General features: G+C 45.1%; 2 protein-coding genes across 2 annotated transcripts in view; one reads left to right on the top strand and one right to left on the bottom strand.

The window, feature by feature from the left end:
- NFKBID (NFKB inhibitor delta) overlaps nt 1–4,149 on the top strand; it is a gene marked incomplete at its 3' end in the record, with an annotated part of 28,779 nt that extends 24,630 nt beyond the window's left edge. Inside the window, exons 8-12 of the mRNA XM_083369590.1 lie at nt 721–772; nt 2,032–2,177; nt 2,456–2,572; nt 3,820–3,984; nt 4,084–4,149. Of these exons, the coding sequence (XP_083225716.1) occupies nt 721–772; nt 2,032–2,177; nt 2,456–2,572; nt 3,820–3,984; nt 4,084–4,149 (546 nt within the window). The remainder of the gene's footprint in view (nt 1–720; nt 773–2,031; nt 2,178–2,455; nt 2,573–3,819; nt 3,985–4,083) is intronic.
- Nucleotides 4,150–7,613: 3,464 nt separating this feature from the next.
- The window catches only part of NPHS1 (NPHS1 adhesion molecule, nephrin), a gene marked incomplete at both ends in the record, with an annotated part of 35,319 nt that continues 20,893 nt past the window's right edge, over nt 7,614–22,039 (bottom strand). The window contains 14 exons of the mRNA XM_083370112.1: nt 7,614–7,742; nt 8,682–8,824; nt 8,913–8,973; nt 11,101–11,191; nt 11,408–11,432; nt 11,617–11,739; nt 12,765–12,821; nt 13,892–13,956; nt 14,270–14,500; nt 15,812–15,923; nt 16,004–16,155; nt 18,733–18,889; nt 19,098–19,269; nt 21,322–21,437. Coding sequence (XP_083226238.1) covers nt 7,614–7,742; nt 8,682–8,824; nt 8,913–8,973; nt 11,101–11,191; nt 11,408–11,432; nt 11,617–11,739; nt 12,765–12,821; nt 13,892–13,956; nt 14,270–14,500; nt 15,812–15,923; nt 16,004–16,155; nt 18,733–18,889; nt 19,098–19,269; nt 21,322–21,437 — 1,634 coding nt within the window. The remainder of the gene's footprint in view (nt 7,743–8,681; nt 8,825–8,912; nt 8,974–11,100; nt 11,192–11,407; nt 11,433–11,616; nt 11,740–12,764; nt 12,822–13,891; nt 13,957–14,269; nt 14,501–15,811; nt 15,924–16,003; nt 16,156–18,732; nt 18,890–19,097; nt 19,270–21,321; nt 21,438–22,039) is intronic.

Genomic DNA, 22,039 nt, shown 5'->3' with positions numbered 1-22,039 from the left:
AGTTTGGGGATATGCTTAGAAAGCCCCTGATAAGCCAGCCAAAGAGATGCAGTAGCCTTCGAATTATGACAATTGGGACCAGAATTTGCATTGTTAAGCAAGGTGGTTGCTAAGTGGGTCATGCCCAATTGTTTTTTTTACCATGGTTGTTAAGCAAATCCATTGCCTTTGTTAAGTGAATGATTGGCCATTAAGCAAATCCAGCTCCTCTGTTGAGTTTGCTTGTTGGAAACCGGCTGGGAAAGCCACGAATGGCAATCACATGACCCTGGGGCATTGCAACCATAAATATATGTTGGTTGCCAAGCACTTAAATTTTGATCATGTGACTGTGGATGCTGCAATGGTCATAAATGCAAGGACTGGTCATAAGTCATTTTTTTCCAGTGCTGTTATGACTTCTGCTCACTAAACATATGGTTATAAGTCAAGGACGACCCGTAAACTGGCAGGGCGGTGGTTCTAATCTGGCTAGTAAAAATACCATCCTGCTTGACTTTGTATATCTGTTTTGACATGATGATTGGGTTGAATCTCTTTCCAAGTGAGTCACCCCATCAAAGCTTTGCATAGTAGCACAACCTCCAGGCCCTCCTGGTATACTGGAGCTATATTTCCTAGATATCCTGAGCCAGCATGGAAAATCTCATGACTCAAACGAATCTTTTCCAAAACACACATCAGCTTTATTATTTCCCCCACCTCCGGCTTCTTTTCCAGGCTGTCATGATGACTGGTGCTCTTGTCAATGTGGAAGCCAGAAATTTTGAAGGTAAGTGTCAGGTTCTTTGGCAACTGCCAGGACCAAAAGCGATGTTTTTCCCCAAGTATGATTCATACTAATTTTTTTTCCCTTTAGCAAGATTCATTGAGAAAAAGTCAGGGTTACAAAACTTCCAGCCACTGAACCATTTCATGTTTAGAGCCATTTTTTCCCCCTTGGATGGCAGGGCAGAGAGCTTTCTAATTTTCCTTCTAACAATCTTCCTCTGAACTAGTCAGGATGCAGCTCTCTTCACTGATAATATTATAGGCAGCGCTTTTTTTGTAAAAGAAAAAGGTGCCGGAACTCACACATGTCATACAACCTGCCTTGCCTACCCTACAAGGTTCCATCCAAAAAAGGTGCCGGAACTCCGTTCTGAGCGTTCTATGAGGAAAAAAGGCCTGATTATAGGTAAAGGTAAAGGTTCCCCTGCACATGCGTGCTAGTCATTTCCAACTCTAGGAACCGGCGCTCATCTCCGTTTCAAAGCCAAAGAGCCAGCGCTTGTCCGAGGACGTCTCCGTGGTCATGTGGCCAGCATGACTAGACGCCAAAGGCGCACGGAATGCTGTTACCTTCCCACCGTAGTGGTCCCTATTTTTCTACTTGCATTTTTGCGTGCTTTCGAACTGCTAGGTTGGCAGAAGCTGGGATGAGTAACAGGCGCTCACTCTGCTACGTGGCACTCGGGATTCGACCCGCCAAACTGCCAACCTTCTGATCGACAAGCTCAGTGTCCTAACCCACTGCTTGCAATTGGCTTTCTACATAATGGTTTCCAGAATTCGTAGCTCTCTGGGAACCAACCGTTACATCAAGATGATAAAAGCTTTTGATTTTTTTATCAAAACCATTTTCTGCTGGAGTATGTTTAAGAGCCATGTTGGTGTAGTGGTTAAGGTAAAAGGATAAGAACCAGCAGAACATGCCTTCTAGTTCCACCTTAGGGATGAAAGCCAGCTGGGTGACTTTGGGCCAATAATCAGGAGATTGCGAGTTCTAGTCTCCTCTTAGGCATGGAAACCAGCTAGGGGACTTTAGGCCCATCATCCCAGATACCGTGAATTGAACAGTTACATGACCTTGAGCCAGTCCCGCTCTTCCAGCACTAGGAAGAAGACAGTGGCAGACCTCTTCCAATATCTTGCCAAGAAAACTGCAGGGACTAGGTGTCAATCAACATATCAGGAGTCAACACTCACTCAAAGACACACACACAAAATGCAGGCGCGCTGTCTGATTCCTTTTCTGCGGTATTTGTACAGGTCTCACTCCTTTGCACTGTGCCGTCGTTGCTCACAACGCTGCCTTCCAGACACAAAACATGGAGCCCTCATCCCAACATCACTTGCAGAACTTACTGCTCTGCATTCAGCGGCTTTTGCAACTTGGAGCTGATTACAAGAGCCAGGTAGGTGGGCAGTGCTATATCAAGGGTTCATGTCATGTCGAGGTAGGACACTCCAGGAAGAGTGTCTTGTCTGGCTGTTATAGCACCACAAGGGAGGTGGGAAGGCAAAAGACCAGGCCCTCCATCAGAAGGTGGACATCAGTGCAACAGATTTGACTTTTCCCATTTGGAAGTAATACACAGTGCCCTCTAAAGAAGGAACCCACTTAGACCAAACTGGAGAATTACCTAAACCCACCACTGCCTGGATGTCTGATCTTTGTTTTCCCTTTGGTTAGGACTTGAAGAGCAGTAAAACCATCCTGCATTTGGCTGTCCAGGCTGCAAACCTGCCTTTGGTCCAGTTCCTCCTCAAACTACCTGGACTAGAACGTCAGAACTTTGTAAACATTAAGGTATGCGACTAAGAGTCCCCCATTCCCCCAGGAGCTGTGGTGGCACAGTGGTTAGAATGTGGTACTGCAGGCTAATTCTGCTAACTGCCAGCTGACTGCAGTTCGATCCTGATGGGCTCAAGTTTGACTCAGCCTTCCATCCTTCCGAGGTCAGTAAAATGAGGACCCAGATTGTTGGGGACAATGTGTTGACACCGTAAACCATTTAGAGAGGGCTGTAAAGCACTGTGAAGTGGTATATAAGTCTAAGTGCTATTGCTATTCACAAGCATTGCCCCCAGGGCTGGGCACAGAGAAGGTGGTGTGCATTTTCTGACAGCTTCCAACCTGTACCTTGGACTGCAGGAAGCCCTCAATTTACAGCCACAACTGGGACCAGAATTTCTGCCACTGAGCAAGGCAGTTGTTCAGTGAGTTGCACCCAGCTTTATAACCTTTTCTGCCATGGTTGTTAAATCAGTCATGTAGTTGTTAAACAAATCCGGCTTCTCTCATTAACTTCGCTTGTTGGAAGCTGGCTGGGGAGGGTCACACACATGATCCCGGGACATGTAACCCTTGTAAACACATGCCGGTTGCTAAGCAGCCGAACGTTCATAATGTGACCATCGGGATGCCGTGACCATCATAAGTGCAAGGACCAGTTGTAAGTCCCTTTTTTTCCAGTGTCCTTGTAACTTTTAATGGATGCTAAACTTTGCAAATTGAGGGCCACCCTTGCTTACAGGTAGCCCGTGTCAATGCTGCAGATCTTGGAAGCAGCAGGTAAAGAATATCTGGAAGGCATTTGATTTGGGGGGGAAATGTACAGAGAGGAGGGAGGGAGGGAGGGAGAGAGAGAGAGTGCATGACTGCTGAGGCATAGTGTCTGGGACAAGGTACTTCTCCTTTTAAAACCATTTGCCTGCTCAGCTGCAAGGGGGAAAAAAGCCTATATCAACAACATGTGGTGCAGAAGTCAAACAGATGAGAACTGCGTGGGTGGCTTGGCAGTCATATTGGAGATGCATGAATGAATTTCTCATCTTGCTGTACCTTAAGAGCCATAGTGTTAATTTTGTATATGGAATTGAGACTGGGATGGGAGTTTTTCCACCTAAAGAAGGTGTAGTATGCAGATTCAGGATCCTCACCCAAGCCTCTTGGCCTGTGCCTTTCTAGTGTTTGCCTTGCCTGATCTGCCTCTCTTGCTCAGGAGATGATAAGCTGAGCACTGCCTTAGGATCAAGGGCTTTCTCTATCCTCAGGCCCATGGGAACACAGCTCTGCACATGGCTGCAGGTCTACATGGCCATCCCTATCAAGAGCAGATTGTCCGCCTCTTACTAGATCACTGGGCCGATCCCAGTGCCCGGAACCCAGAAAATGAGCAGCCAGTTCACCTATTGACTTCAGGACCAGCAGCCGAGCAGGTGAGTTGGGCTTTGGAGTGATCCAGGTAGGGCTGGGGACGGGCAAAAGTCCAAAGAGCAATGTGCAGCTTTTGACAAACTCTTGTCTCTACTCTCTAGCTGCGTCTTTTGCTACGAAGCCGTCGCTCAGGCCCTGGGTTGGTCTATCCCCCATCCTTCACCTGACAGCCATCTTGGATAGACCAACCTTTCTCTTTCTCCACCTTGAAGAGTGAGGAAGCATGAATGTCTTTGTTTCTTTCTTCTCCTTTCTGTTCTCCCCACCCCAAAGGAATCTGTTGTCTTCTGTTTGCTATATTTAATTAAGTTATTGGATAAGGATTAGGACACCAAGCTGAACCTTGAAGCTTTACACAAAAAAAGCATCTTCACTTAGTAGATGCTGGTGCCATGGGTCAGTTGCAGAGATGACCCACTGTAACCACAAACCATTGATGGAGAAGCTGGGTTTATTTCTGCCATCATCATTGCTTCTACCACAAGCTGGTGGCATCCCAGATGCAAGCCCACACCACATAATCCCATGAGGTTCCATATCATCAGCAAGAGTGAGGATCTGAGCTTATAAGTCCATCTTCTCCAACCTGGCACCCTCTAGGTCATTCCAGGTTGGAATCCATCACCGCATATTTGAAGGAAAAGTTGATTTGAATTTTTGCATCCAACTACCTCCCTCACTTGGTCCTCTTGACATTCTGTGCAATTGGGAACCCTCCATATTCCTTATCCACTACACTTTAATCATTTCTGTGAAATGGATTTTAACTCGAACCATATTGGTTCGTAGAACACTTGAATCTTTATTATTGTTATTATTCCTGAATCATATTGGTTTGTTGAACCTCTGAACTTTTTTTTACTTGAACCACATTGGTTCATTGATTATATTGGATCATATAGCAGGAGCCCAGCTTGAGTCATCACTTAAGTCAGGGGTCTTCAAACTTGGCCCTTTTATGACTTGAGGACTTCAACTCCCAGAATTCCTCAGCCAGGGAGGAAGTCCATAAGTCATAAAAGGGCCAAGTTTGAAGACCCCTGACTTAAGGCAAAAACAACAATGCAATCCTATATACGAGTACTCAAGGGAGGGGGAATCCCCATTGTATTTAATTGGCCTTACTCCTGAGTAGTAGATGTAAGACAGAATCTATTTTAGACTAACCCCATTGAACCCAGTTCAACAATGGACCCCTAAGAGGGGCTTTGTGGGGTTTCTTAAGAATTACTCAAATATGTCACCATCTAAATGACTACTGGGAAAATGTCTTTTCAGAACATAGGTGTTTGCAGAATGTATTACCAAATGCATTTCATTCAAAATGAAATTGGATTCAGTCCAGATTCATGTAACGTGGAGAATCCAAGGAAGCATTATTTTGTGAGCAGGCTTGGGACTTCTAATAGAAGTCTTGGCCAGCCCAGCAAATTGAAATTCCCAGGATTTCTCCCAGGGATGGGGATATCATCGTTATTAAGTTGGTGTTAATGACAAGTTAGCCTTTTAAGGCAGAAAGCTCCTCTTACAGAGGAAAGTGCTGGCGCTGCTATTAATTATGCCTCAAATTAGCCAGAGGCGAGCAAAGGCAGTTGCACTGCCATCCTTGGCAAAAGAGCATCCTAAGGCAGAGGTCCCCAACCTTGGCGACTTTAAGACCTGTGGACTTCAACTCCCAGAATTCCCCAGCCAGCATGGCTGGCTGGGGAATTCTAGGAGTTGAAGTCCACAGGTCTTAAAGTCGCCAAGGTTGGGGACCCCTGTCCTAAGGTCTCTCAAGGAAGATGGGTGTGTTCAGAACTGCCAGGATATCTTTGCATGTTTTTTTTTTGTGTGATTATGATTTAGGCTTTGGCCTGCATTGCACCCTCTCACAGCATCTGTGTCCAGACAGCTGTAGCCAGATCTCTGGCTTGCTTTGAAACCCTACATGGGCCAAAGAAGCAGTCTTGGACTCTTCTCTGAGACTGCGTTAGCTTCCTTCCATTTCGGAAAGCTGTATCTCCACAAAGTGAGAAAAACCATTCCCCTTTTTCCTTCGTGCTCTTCTCCAATCTCCAACTCCCTTCCTGTTCTCCAAGTATCTGGTAGGAATTACAAGTAGGTCCTTGGCTTATAATCATTCATTTAGCGACCATTTAAAGTTACAATGGCACTGAAAAAGAATTCTGAATTTTGATCACAGGATCGTTGGGGATGCTGCAAAGGTCGTAACTATGAAAAACGGTCATAAGTCACATTTTTCAGGGCCGTTGTAACTTGGAAGGGTCACTAAACAAACTGTTGTAAGTCGAGGACTACCTGTGTTTGGAAACATACAGCGCTTGGTTAGTTTTTACCTGGGGTTAGTTCTTTACACCTAAAATATACCGTAGGAACCCGGCTCAATGCAAACTCACAATGTGGGTCCATTTAGTAGCCAGCTTAAGTCTATTGCAGGGGTAGGCAACCTTGGCTCTTTTATGACTCATGGACTTCAATTCCCAGAATTCCTGAGACAGCTATGTTGACTCAGGAATTCTGGGTGCTGAAGTCCATGAGTCATAAAAGAGCCGAGGTTGCCTACCCCTGGTCTACTGTGTAACCATCACCCACAAATGCAAAGCAGACGAGGTATTTTCACCCATAGGCCTCTGACAGAGGGGGAGGGCGAGGGATGAAATGCTGTTGTATTGCAAACTCTGCCCGTAGAGGGGATTCCCACGGGGCAGGTTTCAAATGCCTGCTTCATCAGTTTAACCTTGTCATGGCTAGGAATAAATGTCTATGCTTTTCCCCTGGTCTGTTTGGGGTCTGCTATGCTCATATGCATCCCTCTGCGTTCGACATGATGAAAACTTGCAAGGGTAGATAACTTGACCAGAGGAAAAATCGAGCTGGCTTTACAATGGAGCATAAACTATTGGAGCAGAAGTGTAATAAACCTTTTTTTTAACACTCTTCACGTGACTCTGGTTCATGGTATCCTTTCCATCCCCAGCGAGCCATGTGTGGTCTGCCTTGGGCTTATTTATATTTTATGGATTTCTTGCATTTTGAACCTAGCTTTTTAGCCAAAAGACACTGCAAGCAGCTGAGTGGTGGAAAACTCCTTGCCCTGAGGTTTAGCTACAAAAGACAACACACACAAACTAAGCAAGAGGAAGGTTGGGGAGGGGGGGGAACAACCTCAAGCCTAGGTAGCAATTCTTAAAGTTACAGTTTTTATTAAACCCAACTGAGATTAAAACAGTTCAATTAGCCACGCAAAGTAACAGCTGGGGAGAGCCCAAGGCATCGGATTCCAATAGGGGAAAAGGAGAATGGCAAGCATTCTCTTGGCTGTTTTGCCAAACATTCCACACTTGATTTGTAAGGAACCGACCACTGGGTCAGCAGTCAAAACAAAGCTGTCACGTTTATCTTTTGTAGATTGAGTACACCATTTATTTATTTATTTATTTTGCACCCTCAGCAATTGTGTCTTGCTAATCCAGGCTTAGTTATATTGTGTGAACCCATCCAAAGACTGCACACCTGGATTTGGCTTCTCTACACTGTTACGGAAGACAGCATAAAATGAAGGAGCTGAGAGTTACCAGGAGACAACACAATCTTAGATGGTGGGTCAGAGAAACACAAAGCAGGTTACTTAGACTAGTTCCCCTTGTTGCTCAAAAGGCAGCTCTGTATCCAGGGGCAGATAGTTTGCCACTGAGTCATAGATCTGTGCTGTCTTTGTGGAGGCAGCTGGCCATCTTCCAATCCCTTGGTAGACCTGCTAAACACAAGGAATAAGATCTGGTAAGATTCCATGTCATTTTTGAAGTATTAAGATAGAGCAGGGGTCTTTAAACTTGGCCCTTTTATGACTTGTGGACTTCAACTCCCAGAATTCCTCAGCCAGACATGCTGGCTGAGAAATTCTGGGAGCTGAAGTCCACAAGTCATAAAAGGGTCAAGTTTGAAGACCCCTGAGATAGAGGGTGGGGTGGGATGGGATGGGATGGAATAGAGTAGAACAGAACAGAACAGAACAGAACAGAACAGAATAGAATACAATAGAATAACAGAACAGAATAGTTGGAAGGGACCTTGGAGGTCATCTAGTCCAACCCCCTACTCAGGCAAGAAACCCTATACCATTTCAGACAAACGGTTGTCCAGTCTCTTCTTAAAAACTTCCAGTGTTGGATCATTCACAATTTCTGGAGGCAAGTTGTTCCACTGATTAAATACTTCCATTGAAGTAAAAGGTAAAAGGTAAAGGTTCCCCCGCACATGCGTGCTAGTTGTTTCCGACTCTAGGGGCCGGTGCTCATCTCCGTTTCAAAGCCGAAGAGCCAGCGCTTGTCCGAGGACGTCTCCGTGGTCATGTGGCTGGCATGACTAGACGCCAAAGGCGCACGGAACACTGTTACCTTCCCACCGTAGTGGTCCCTATTTTTCTACTTGCATTTTTACGTGCTTTCGAACTGCTAGGTTGGCAGAAGCTGGGACGAGTAACAGGCGCTCACTCTGTTATGCGGCACTTGGGATTCGACCCGCCAAACTGCCGACCTTCTGATCGACAAGCTCAGCGTCCTAACCCACTGAGCCACCGCGTCCCTCCATTGAAGTATCCATCAACAAAACCTCCTTGATAAAGCAACCTACTGTACTCTTGATTGGCAACACAACAGGACTGTCTGAGACATCACCTCCCTCTCCAGCTACTCACTGCATATTCATTGATCCATGGTTCATGGTTGGAGTTCCATTCATCATAGAGTGGTCCCATTTCCTCCAGTCTCCTAGGACCTCCTACCTCCTCATATTCATGGAGCTCTTGAGAGCCAATCCAAGGAAGTGAGATGTTGGGGTCTGCAAAGAAAACCAAAGTTCTCCTTCAGGCAACAGGAATTAGGATTGCAACAGAGAGGAGGGGGAAAATACATCAGCTCCTACATACCTGTAACACTAGTGTCTCTGGTGGCTGTAGAGAGAGTGGCTGATGTCTTGGTAGAACTGCCCTGGAGAGAGAGCCAACCAACTATGTCAGGAGCAAGAAAAACAAATCTGGCCTTGGAGACCATTCAAAAACTACCTCTAGTCCAGAATGTGGCAATATGAGCAGTAATGGAGAAGTGTCCCTACGCCTATGTAATATCGTATATGGTCTGCACTGATTACCAGTCAGCTTCTGGATGCAATTCAATACACTAGTTATTATTTATAAAGTTTTATATAGCACCGGGATTAGGTTTTTGAGGGTTTGTCTGTCTCTTTTAGTACTAGCATACTACATGCCTTCTGACAGTTTGTCCTGGATCCTGCTGATTAGGCAGTATTATCTAAGGACCTAGGAGGTAAGCCTTCTCCATCACTGCTCCTACTCTTTGGAACAGTATCCCCCCCCCAAGGACATTTACAACCCCCATCTTTAAGTAATCTTTTAAAAACATTTTTCCCCAGGCCTTGGAAGGGCCTCCTATTCATGGTATCCACCCACCCACCCACCCACCCATCCATCCATCCATCCATCGTGTGTATATCTTAAGTCTGCCCACCATCTCTTCCAGGAGAGTTTAGTTACAATTTCCAGCCCTTCGCCTTCCCGTAGAGCAGTGATGGCGATACTTTTAGAGCCGAGTGCCCAAACTGCAACCCAAAACCCACTTATGTATCGTTGGGTGCAGTGTGGGCATGGCCCATTGGGTGGGCATGGCTGCGGTGGTAACGGCAGACTGGGTGGGATTAAAAAAATCAGTCAATCAATTCTAACTTTACGAGATTTTTTTTTTCCCCGCGAGAAGTTGAAATTGATTGATTGATTGAATCTTTTTTTTTTTGCACACGGCAGCGGAGGCCTAAAGCGAAAAGGTTTTAAGAAACCCCAGCTGAAGGCCTAGGACTGGAGCAACGGCGCAGGTGCCCACAGGGAGGGCTCTGTGTGCCACCTGTGGTACGCGTGCCCTAGGTTCGCCACCACAGTGCTAGAGAAACTCTTTTTTTTCTAACAAGGATTGACAAATAAGATCCTTTCAAATAGGCTGATTCTCTCAAAATGTCAGGATTATGCCTTCTGTTTTTTGAAAAAGGACTTCTCATTAGACCAAACCCTCATAACCTTTTCTGCTAATAAGAAACAGAAGCAGAGCTGCATAAAGTTTTCCAGACAGAGGCAGAAAGATTCTCTAAAGTGCTCCTGGGGACTTCCCTATACTTTCCCCAAGTTTCCTTGCTTCCTAGCAACCCCCAATCCCACCCACTCTCCCAAAGTACAATACATTCTTAAGTTGCATTATGATGGAGCCTAAGTGAGTCAGTTCGACTAATCTTCTCCAGCTGACATAATTTCTCTCTATTGCTGAAATTGGATTTACTGATACTGGAGAGAATGGTGGGTCTCTAAGAGATGGACAGAATCCAAAGGCACTGCAAAATGTACCCTTATTTCCAAAGGATGCAATCTTGGTATTGAATGGAGGAAGCAGTGAGTGAAACCAGCTGCTTTGACTTAAGTTTCCTTGGGAGGAAAAAGCAAGTTTCAAAAAAAAACTTTGGGGAATAAAAAAAAGAGAGAGGAATTTTTTTCCCCCTCTACTAAGTAAGTTTTGTGCTTCCACCACCACCACCATCCCACAGCTAGTTCTCAACTTAGGATCGCAGTTGGGACCAAAATTTCCATTGCTAAACAAGGCTGAATGAATCGTGCCCAATTTTACAATTTTTTTTGCCACCTTGTCAAGCAGATCACTGCAGTTATTAAGTGAATCTCCTAGTCATTAAGAGAATCAGGCTTCTTCCCCTGATCTTGCTTGTTGGAAGCTGGCTGAGAAGTTGCAAATGGCGATCGTGCCAGATGCCTAGCACCCAAATTTTGATGGTACGACTGGATGGATGCCGTGTTGGTTGTAAGTGCAAGGACTGGTCATAAGTCCCTTTTTTTCAGTGCTGCTGTAACTTTAAATGATCACTAAACAAATAGTTGTAGATTGAGGACTACCTGTATCCAATTCCTGTGCATTCTGAAAATAGTATTGCATTTCCTGCTGCTTAACATACAAACCATTTGTTGCCCTATCTCCTTGCTTGGCAACCACTGTGTCACTCAGATGTTGCACCCACAGTCCCCATGACCAGATAGATGCCCTTACCTCTGAACTGCACCCCTCCAGCTGTGCCGGTTGCCCACCAGCTTTCAGCCATTTGCTCATCGTGTAGCTGTTCCCAAATCTCACCTTCCCCCTGCAATTATAGTACAGTGATGAATTTACGAAGTGTTTCTCAGTTCCCAAGGAAATTGCCCCCATCTCGCCATGACTGACAACGTCAGCTTTTCAAATTATTCAACTCCGTCAAAACATTAGATGCATCAATATGAAAAAGAAAGAGAAAAGAAAGCAGGCCCAAGTTACCAACTTAAATCACATGGGTCTTGCCCTCTCGCCCAGTTAGGCTCACCTGGTTGGTCTTTCCACCCCATCTCCTGTTAGGAGAAAAACAAGCAAAAGAAATTATATTGAACAGAAGAAATGAAAGGATTTCTTTATCTACCTAGAATGACCGTTTTTATGGTGAGACAGTTATGGCAAGACAGAAAAAGCAGAGCAGACTATTGGAATTTCCCCCCGACCAGTGACCCATTTATAAGTTATGATCTATATGCTTACCTGTGGGAGCCAGAGTGCTCTTTCTGAAGATTAAGCAGCCAAGCAAAAATAAGTTGGAAACTAGCAGAAACCCTCCTAGACCACCGAGGAGCACAACAAGGGGAAGGGGCAACACGGACCTTTCTAGGGGAAGAAAGATTTTAAAAAGTGAAAGTCGATAGAATGAGCTTTCTCCCCCTTATCATTTTTGTCCCAAATCAGGAAAGAACCCAGGATCAGCTCCTTATTGGCGTAGAATTGCCAATGGAAAGAGACCTTGGAGATCATCTAGTCCTGTGGTGGCGAACCTATGGCACGGGTGCCAAAGGTGGCACGCAGAGCCCTCACTGTGGGCACGCCCGCTGTCAGCCCAGTCCTAGGCCTTCAGCTGGGTTTTATAAAACCTTTTCACTTTAGGCCTCTGCCACCGTGTGCAAAAAAAAAAGGCTCAATCAATTTCAACTTCTCACGGGGGAAAAAAAAAGATCTCGCAAAGTTGGAAGTGATTGATTGAACTTTTTAGTCCCACCCAGTCTGCGGTTACCACCGCAGCCACGCCCACCCAATGGGCCATGCCCACTTGGCACCTGACAATATATAAGTGGGTTTTGGGTTGCAGCTTGGGCGCTTGGTCTCTAAAAGGTTCACCATCATTGATCTAGTCCAACTTCCAGGATTCCACTTGTGTACAGCCTGTACACAAAATTAACTTAAATTTAAACCTCAGTTCCTCATTGTATCACTCACAAATATTGTGGGCATCCATAAGTAATGTCCCCAGCGGATCAAATGGAGTAGCGTGGACAGCTTTGACATATTTTATTTTTGACAATACAAAACCAAGTACCGTATTTATCGGCGTATAACACGCACCGGCATATAACACGCACCTCATTTTAAAAAGGAAATTTCAGGAAAAAAACCTTAAATTTCAAATAAATAACTATGGGTCATTAACATTATATCGGTGTATAACACGCACACATCATTTGCCCCCTATTTTCAGGAAGAAAAAGTGCGTGTTATACGCCGATAAATACGGTAATCACAGCACTGAAAGAAGCATCAGTGGCTCCTAAGTCTCCCTAATAAAAAATAGTGGCTAGCTTAACTGAGGTACCATGGCCATATTTATCGTAAAAAATCAGGGTTTAACGAGAAGAGATCACCTGGTTCAAATGAGAGGGGAATCTCCGGATCCTTCTCAACTGGGGTTTCTATTCTCTCTGGAAAGAAATATGGAAAATTACAAGTGTATTATTCAAATTCTAAGAACAGCATATAGCTGACAAGTTGCCTGAGAAAGGGATTGGGCCAAAAGTGCCATGTTTCTTGGTGCATTTTTTTTTTAGTTTTGCTTCCCTTTTTTTAACTTCCCTATAAGAAGGCTCAGAGAGCATAAGCAGAATCCTGTGCCTTTAGGGGAAATGAACAGAAAGTGCCTGGAACATTGACCAATTACTTGAACAATGTGGATTTTTTTTCCCCACGAACTTTTCAGTATTGTGAAAACATATGTAGCCATCTCCTCAGTGTGACTGTGTGCTGCTCCCTCCTGCTTTTTCCTACAGGAATACTGTAACCCCATGGAGTAAGTTGAGCTGAGAAGGGGTGATTGGCCCATGGACCAAACTAGAGCTACGTTTCCCCACTCTTAGTCCAGATTTCACCTGGCCCATAGACCAAGTTACTCAATGAGTTTCCATGACTGAGTGTAAACTAGAGCTACGTTTCCCCACTCTTAGTCCAGATTTCACCTGGCCCATAGACCAAGTTACTCAATGAGTTTCCATGACTGAGTGTAAACTTGAGCTACGTTTTCCCATTCTTAGTTCAGATTTCACCTGGCCCATGGACCAGGTTACTCAATGAGTTTCCATGACTGAGTGTAAACTAGAGCTATGTTTCCCCATTCACCTTTACACCACATGGGGTCTTGGTTTTTTTTAAATTAATTTATTTATATTCCACCTTTATTATTATTTTTTATAAACAACTCAAGGCAGCGAACATATCTGTTTTTTGTTTGTAACCTGCAACACATAATCCTCCTATTTTTCCCAAAACGACAATCCTGTGAGGTGAAATGAACTGAGTTTGAGAGAGAGTGTGACTTGCCCAAGGTCACCCAGCTGGCTTTCATGGCTAAGACGGAACTAGAACTCACCGTCTCCTGCTTTCTAGCTTGGATCCTTAACCGCTAGACCAAACTGGCTCTTTCTTTCTCCTATTTTCCCCACAACAACCACCCTGTGAGGTGAGTTGGGCTGAGAGGGACAAACTGGTTCCAAGTCACCCAGGGAGCTTATGCGGATGAGAACTAACGACACTCGGTCAAATAAAGTATTCGATCCAATTGAACTTCAGAACCGGATCTCTATGGTCCATGTCCAGCACTATGTCTACTTATAGAATTACTGCCTTTTTGCTCCTAAAAAGGCAGCTATGCCCTCATGCTCCTCTGCTGCGCCCTGCTCTTGTTCCTGTAATGGTATGTGTGGATGACCTTGGAAGCCAGGAGGAAGAGCTACAGACCAGACATCATGCAAAAGATGTCGAAACCTGCAGGAGGAGGGAGGGTGTGGGAAGCGTTTCAAAAGGGGCCCTCCCTCGTTGTTGTTGTTTTTCAGATTTGCAAGATTCTGTCAATATAAACTTGCAATCAAGAGAGAACTAGTATTCATTCTTGTGCTTCTTCTCTGGATTACCTCGAAGTCCCTTACCTTCTGTGGTGATGCTCAGCCCTGCACCCCCATCTGCAAAATCGCTCTCTCCAAGAGCATTGCGTGCATTGACAGAGACGTTATAGGGGGTGTTTGGCTGCAGGCCAGTCAGCGTAAAAGTTGGAGATTGCGGTGGAAAGACATCCGCGTACAGAAAGCTGGGAGCCTCGGGCCAATGATATCTGAATGAAAGGAAGTGGAGATAAAAGCGACTGAGAAGAACAAATTCATTAAGCACATAATGTGTGTGACATGAAGGGGCATCAGGCCCACACTGCCTAATCCATGGAAGCATGGGTAATTTCTGAATGTGGATTATTCAAATTAATAAATTCCATCTGTTTCTGCACTGACATTGTCTCTTTTTCTAACTGTTTTTCCCTAGTGGTTTCGCCTAAATGTTTAGTCTATGTGCGTCACTTGAAGGCAAGGACATTTCAGCGTTTCTTTATATATATATTTAACGTATAGGCCATCCAATGTAGAAGCAAAACTGGGTAGCGTTACAACTGAAAAATATGCATACGATGGATGGAGAAGAAGAACAAGATACCAAAGCTAAACCAAAACAGATCAACACAAAAGAGAACAAAATAGAAAGGGGTTTCATGGTCAACCTGCCCCTAAGGGCCTGGGGAAACAACCAGACCTTCAATGACTTCTGGAATGGTACAAGGGTGGGATCACACAAATCTTGTTGGGGTGGGAATCGTTCCAGAGTTATTATATGAATATACTTATTTCGCCCATAATACAGAGCAAGGCTTGTGCACTAGGACAGTGTTTCTCAACCTCAGCATCTTTAAGGTATATGGACTTCAGTTCCCAGAATTCTGAAAAATTCAAGTCTATACTTCTTAAAGTTGATGAGTGTAATGGAATCCAGTAGACTGGATTCCCAGAGGGGAGGGGATGCATTGTAGAGGAATAAGAGACCATTCAGTCCGATGTTTTGTGTGTAAGAAAGAGAATGAAGACAGTGCCTCCCTAACACTTCACAGAGTATATGGTAGATGCAGATAGCAGAGTGCTTAGTCTGGCAAGATTCTGTCTATAGGTGTGGAAACTATAAAGAATTCGGTCTGGAATACCGTGCCATGGTAGGGCAGTTAGAGTGCAGTATTACAGGCTAACTCTGCCCACAGACAGGAGTTCAATCCTGACCAGCTCAAGGTTGACTCGGCCTTCCATCCTTCCAAGGTCGATAAAATGAGGACTCAGATTGTTGGGGGCAATATGTTGACTTTGTAAACCTTTTGAAAAGCCCTGTAAAGCACTATGAAGTACATATGTCTAAACACTACTGTATTGCTATTGCTGTCAAGTGTCATTCTTGTTTTTGGGCCTGACACTTTTCAGAGTTCCTAAGAACAGCAATTCAACCAAGTGATAGCAGTTCCCAAGAATTCGTATATGGGACCATGAGAGCTACACTGATTTAAATCATCTTTCCTTGTGTTGATAGATGGGACTTTTATCTCCATGAGCCCTACCTGACACGAAAGCTTTGCTGGAGCCCTCCATCAAAACCTGGGGTCCATTCCAAAGCCAACCAATTATGAGCTACACTGATAACCTTGAACCCCGTTGGTGGGTCAGGACGACCTGGCAAGAAATAATCAAAGTTAATTCAAAAGGTACAAGGAATTTTTGACTTTCAACTTCACTGGATAGCTGCTCCTTACTGGTGCTAAGTAGCTGAATATCAAGAGCATCTGTGCCCAGGTCATTGTTGGCTGTGCAGGTGAAGATGGCATAGTCAAGCATTGCGCTGACATTGGCAATGGTTAAAGTGCTGGTGTGTAAAGAATCCTCATAGCTTGTGACCACACTATACCTGGGGAAAGATAATATCATGAATTACGTCATAAAAGTGGTGCAGTTCAGTCTTCCTTAAATATTTGACAAATGAAATTGCAGACAAACTGAAAAACAAGAGAAAGCGGGGGGAGGGGAGGAGAGGAGGGGAGGGGGGAAGGGGAGAGGAGGGGAGGGGAGAGCAGAGGAAGATTGGGGGAAAGCAAACGAATCTTTTCAGTATCATATCTATTCTTATGTGTGATTTCTGAGATTTAAATACAGCAAATTCACCATACTGATTCATTCCTTTTCCCATTCTTCTCTTGCAGATAAAAATGCATTTGTAACATTTCCCCAATTCAGCTGGAACTAAACTGAATCCATATGAATGCCAAACTGATTATCAAACTTCGGCTGGCTTAGGTTGGACCCCAGCCACGCTGGAACAACTTTCAAGTTGCAAATTTCATTCAAAATAGAACTGAACAGAATATTGTAAGCATTCAACTCCTGTGAGATGCTTAATCCGCCCCCACCCCCACCCCATTTGCCCAAAAAGGAGTTAAGCCTTTGCAAGCTGAGTGCAAATCTTTGGGAATGTCTCTATAAGCAACGGCGAACTTCCACTGCCCTTTTTCCAAGGCAGGGAAACTTAATTTGATGGAGAGAGACAGGAGATGCACCAAAGATTTACAGGGTTGCTTACTTGTGTATAAATTCCTGCCCTTGTAGCCTAACTGAAATCAAACCATATTTGACTTGGGGAAACTTAATTAAAAATGAATTGGGCCATAACACAGATATTTCATGCAAACCATCATGACCCAAAAAATGATAAGACATGCATCACAACAAGCTTTCACAGTTGTGTCCCAATGTCAGATGCAAGTACATAAGTTATGTGGTTTGCATTGTGATATTGCAATATATTTGATCTTCCATGTTCTGTCCCCTGCAGAGCCTTCTGGGAACCGGTGGGATTCAAATATGTGAACAACCGGTTCTCTCTGTGGATGCCACTTCCAGAACTCCATTCTGGGCCTGGGCAACAAAAAATTAGCTACCGCTTGTGCCGAACTAGTGTGAACTGGCTGAATCCCACCACTGCTTATAGGTAGTAACCAGAATGAAGCTGATAAGGGACCAGGAGATAACACTTCAGAATCCAAGTGCTACTGGTTGACTGGAATAAAATTCACTGCTTAGAGCATGGGTAGGCAACCTTGGCTCTTTTATGACTCGTGGACTTCAACTCCCAGAATTCCTGAGCCAGCCATGCTGAGGGGAAAGGGTGAGGTTTCCAAGCTGAGCCATGGTGGCTCAGGAATTCTGGGAGCTGAAGTCCATGAGTCATAAAAGAGCCAAGGTTGCCTACCCCTGGCTTAGAAGCTAATGATCTCAACAGGTAGTAGCAGTTCAGCAACGTTGCTCAGGCTCAGAAACTAAGCAGGGTCAGGCTTGCTTAGGACTTGGAGGGAAAGCCGAGCACCATGCCTGAACTGGAAGAACTATTTACATAGAGGCAGTGCTCAATTTATAACCCTTCATTTAGCGACCGTTCAAAGCTGCAATGCAACTGGAAAAAAGTGACTTGCATCCAGTCCTCACACTTACAACCATGGCAGTATCCCCATGGTCACATGATTAAAATTTAGACACTTGGCAACCAGATGTACTCACAATAGATGCAATGTCCTTGGTTCATGTGATTGCCATTTGTGGCCTTCCGACAAGCAGAGAATCGGGGGAAGCCAGATTCGCTAGTGATTGTATGATTCATTCAACAACTGCAGTGAATCATTTAACAACAACAAAAAAAGATCATATAACTGGGTGTGTCTCACTTAAAAACCACTTGTGCTGTGGCGGCACAGTGATTAGAGTGCAGTACTGCAGGTTACTTCTGCTGACTGCTGGCTGACTGCAGTTTGGCAGTTGGATTCTCACCGGCTCAAGGTTGACCCCATCCTTCCAAGGTCGGTAAAATGAGGACCCAGTTTGTTGAGGTCAATAGGCTGACACTGTAAACTGCTTAGAGAGGGCTGTAAAGCACTGTGAAGCGGTATATAAGTTTAAGTGCTATTGCTATTGCTTAGCAATGGAAACTGTAGTCCAGTGGTGGTGAACCTTTGGCACGTGTGTCAGAGGCGGCACTCAGACACTCTCTGTGGGCACGTGCACCGTCGCCCCAGCCCTGCCTCCCCTCATAGCCCCCTCCTCACCAGTAGGCCCCCCAGAGAGTCGCCCCCGAGCATGGCCCACATGGAGCAGTGCAGCCAAAAATATGGCAGCCTGGCAGTGTGGACAAGACTCTGCCCTCATGCCCCGTCACGCACAGATGATGCTGCGGGGCGCGGGCAGAGGGTGTGGCTGCCATGGCACTGCAGGGCTGCCTGGTTAATCTGTGGTAGGCCATGGAGGCAATGGGTGGCCCAGCAGGGGACAGGGCAGTTTTTGGGCACTCGGTCTCTAAAAGGTTCGCCATCACTGTCCTAGTCCCAACTGTGGTCATAACCAACCTGTAGGGTTATGTCCATGAAGTTCTTAAGAGTCAAACTCAACTGAAGGACATCTTTATTATTTTACTACTTCACATCCTGATGGGGAATCTCACCTGGGGCTTTGGAGATCGAGGGAGACCCCATTCTTGGCCCAGCTGAAGAGCACCCTGGGCACACCCTGAGCACTGCACTGAAGCACAGCGTGGCTTCTTCCATCACCCGAAGCTGCCACTTTCCTCTGCCCAGGGCCCTTGATGATTTCTGGTGGGTCTAGAGCGGAAGAGACATGTGTGGTTAAAAGTTGTGTTGCATTTGTAAGCAACTGGCTGAAAAGCAAAGCAAAAAAAGGGATGACATCAAGGGGCTCAGAGAAACACGCCAGGGGTGGGTGACAGGCAATTATGACAAGTAAAACATTGGATTTTAAAGGAGTCTTTAAGTCTAGGACATATTAAAGGTTGACTAGTGTAATACTTACATCGCACAATCAAACGAGCACTGCTCTTGGCTGCTGGGGAGATACCATTATCTACTTGACACTCATATAGTCCAGCATGTGTTCGCTGGGCTCCCTGCACCCGCAGGGCGCCCACCAATCCTTCAGACAATAGTTCAAGGCCCAAATCTTCCAGGCTGCGCTCCAAATCACCCTGCATAAGATGCCAGAATAACAGGAAGATTGTATTAAGCCAGACAACCAGCAGCTGGAGACTCTTTGTGTAGGCATTATTTACCTACTACAATGTCTCTGGAGATTCTCAGTCATTCCGGTCATAGTTATCCCAAAGAATGCTTTTTTCATGAGGCAACTGGACTTTCTTGTTTTTTTCTAAAGATGTTTCACTTCTCATCCAAGAAGCTTTGTGAAAAGTTGCCTCAGGGAAAAAGCACCTTAGGGATACCTACTACAATCCACCAAACGCAAACACACAGCATACCTAACCACCAGTGCAACATATAATAGTACGGGGATCTTCAAACCTGGCCCTTTTATGACTTCTGGACTTCAACTCCCAGAATTCCTCAGCCAGCATGCCTGGCTGAGGAATTCTGGGAGTTGAAGTCCACAAGTCATTAAAGGGCCAAGTTTGAAGACCCCTGTACTAGGAGCTGCATTCACATAAGGCATTATGTCGAAAGCAGTAAAGCAGGTGAGACTTAAAGTGATGGCCTGTTTCAAAGAACATGCTAATGTACAGACAGTCCTTGACTTAAGACCACAATTGGGACCAGAATGTCCATTGCTAAGCGAGGTGGTTATTAAGCGAGACACACCCAATGTTATGATTTTTTTCACCATGGTTGTTAAGCAACTCATTGCAGCAGTTAAGGGAATCCGACTTCCCCTCTTGACTTTTCTTATCGGAAGCCAATTGGGAAGATCCCCTATGGTGATCACACGACCCTGGGATGCTGCAACCCATCATCAATACATGCTGGTTGACAAGTGTCAAATTTTGATCAAGTAACCATGGGGATGCTGTGACCATCATAAGTGTGAGGACTGGTCATAAGATACATTTTTCAGTGCCGGAGAACCTATACCATCTCAGACAAGTGACTGTCCAGTCTCTTCTTAAAAGCCTCCAGGGATGGAGCGCCCATGATTTCTGGAGGCAAGCTTTTCCACTGGTTAATGGTCCTCACTGTTAGGAAGTTTCTCCTTAATTCCAGGTTGAATTAAGAAATCTTTCTCGCAAATTCCTCCCTTCACATCCTTTGATCCAGCCCACTGGCTTCTGAGAGGAACATGTCTCACATTTGCCTGTATATGTGTGGCTTTCGTCTTGCAATATGCCTGTCCTTGGCACCACTTACCACTGGCACAGGGCCCTGGAAGATTATCCGAAGAACCTCTTGGGCTGACAAAAACAGAAATTCCCCAGCCCTTATTTACTGTTATGTATTGAGTAAAGTAAAAGGGACACAGTGGCTCAGTGGGTTAGGACGCTGAGCTTGTCAATCAGAAGGTCGGCAGTTTGGCGGGTCGAATCCCAAGTGCCGTGTAACAGAGCGAGCGCCTGTTATTCGTCCCAGCTTCTGCCAACCTAGCAGTTCGAAAGCACATAAAAATGCAAGTAGAAAAATAGGGACCACTATGGTGGGAAGGTAACAGCGTTCTCTGCGCCTTTGGCATCTAGTCGTGCTGGCCACATGACCACGGAGACGTCCTCGGACAAGCGCTGGCTCTTCGGCTTTGAAACGGAGATGAGCACCGGCCCCTAGAGTTGGAAACGACTAGCACGCAAGTGCAGGGGAACCTTTACCTTTACTTTTTTACATTGAGTAAAGTGGAGCAAACCACATAATGTCAGTCTCTAAAGAAGCACCCGCTCCTGTAAACCAGCCTCATAATCTGGGAGTAATGCAAGATTCCTGCCAGCCAGTTAAACGCAAAACTCATTCTTATGCTTTTTTTATGTCCGGCTTACCCAGTCCATGCAATAGGGCTGATTGTTAGGAGCTGCATTACAAACACCTTTAAAGGAAGTGATTTTTTAGTTGTCAGTGGCCATTACAGAACCATTATCAGCCATCAAGTTGTAAAGGAGGTTGGGGGAAAAAGGTCATCTCACTTGGTATGGCCACATCACACCCGTTTAATTGGAGTAAGAAAAATTCTCCTGCTGGCTCCACTATAGAGTTAGCATACAAAATCAATGCCACGTCTTGCCCTGCTTTCTCCTGACTTATAACCTTACCAACCACCTCCACTGGAAATTTGGTATGGGGTTGGCATCAGCCTGGCACACAATTTCAGCCGTGTCCCCCAGGTCCACGTACGTTGGATCTGCAATGCTGCGGATGGATGGTGCATCTGTTTGTAGAAAAAAGCATATCTCGGTTCACACAGTTGTCTATTCGAGCTGTGTTAACGATTTGACAGCTGCATTTCTACAACCTGCTAAGCTCTCCATTAATTTTAACTTTGGCTGGAGGTGTCTGTGTGCCTATAATGCTTAATGTATTATGCAGATAAAGTAAGCACGTTTAGTTGTGTTCACTTAGCAAAGTCACACATATCAAACCTCTGCCTGAGAAATCTGTAGGGAGAAAGAGGGTGAGCTAGCATTGGCCTCAAAATGGGATGTTGCTAAATCATGGCTTGCTAGAGTTGGAAGGAACAAGGATAACTTCTAGTCCAAACTCCTGCCCCAGTGCAAGAATCCTCATAACACAAAAATACAAGCCAATTGGTTACATAGAGCAGTTTTGAAGAAACTATAAAAAATAAAATTGAGTAGGACATGCAAAAAGAATGCCATCCTTCTTCAATCTGAGTCCGTCAAGAAACATTGGGGCAAAATTCCCATAATCCATGGCCACTAGCCACGGCTGGCCTGATGTAAGTTGGCCCGACACATCTGGATGAAACCAGCTTGGGAAAGGATGGATTAAACCAAACCTTTCTTTGTTGAG

Source organism: Vipera ursinii, assembly GCF_947247035.1.
Source record: "Vipera ursinii genome assembly, chromosome: 9".
Lineage (NCBI taxonomy): Eukaryota > Metazoa > Chordata > Lepidosauria > Squamata > Viperidae > Vipera > Vipera ursinii.
The sequence above is the reverse complement of the archived record's forward strand: the minus strand, read 5'-3'. Positions and strand labels throughout refer to the sequence as shown.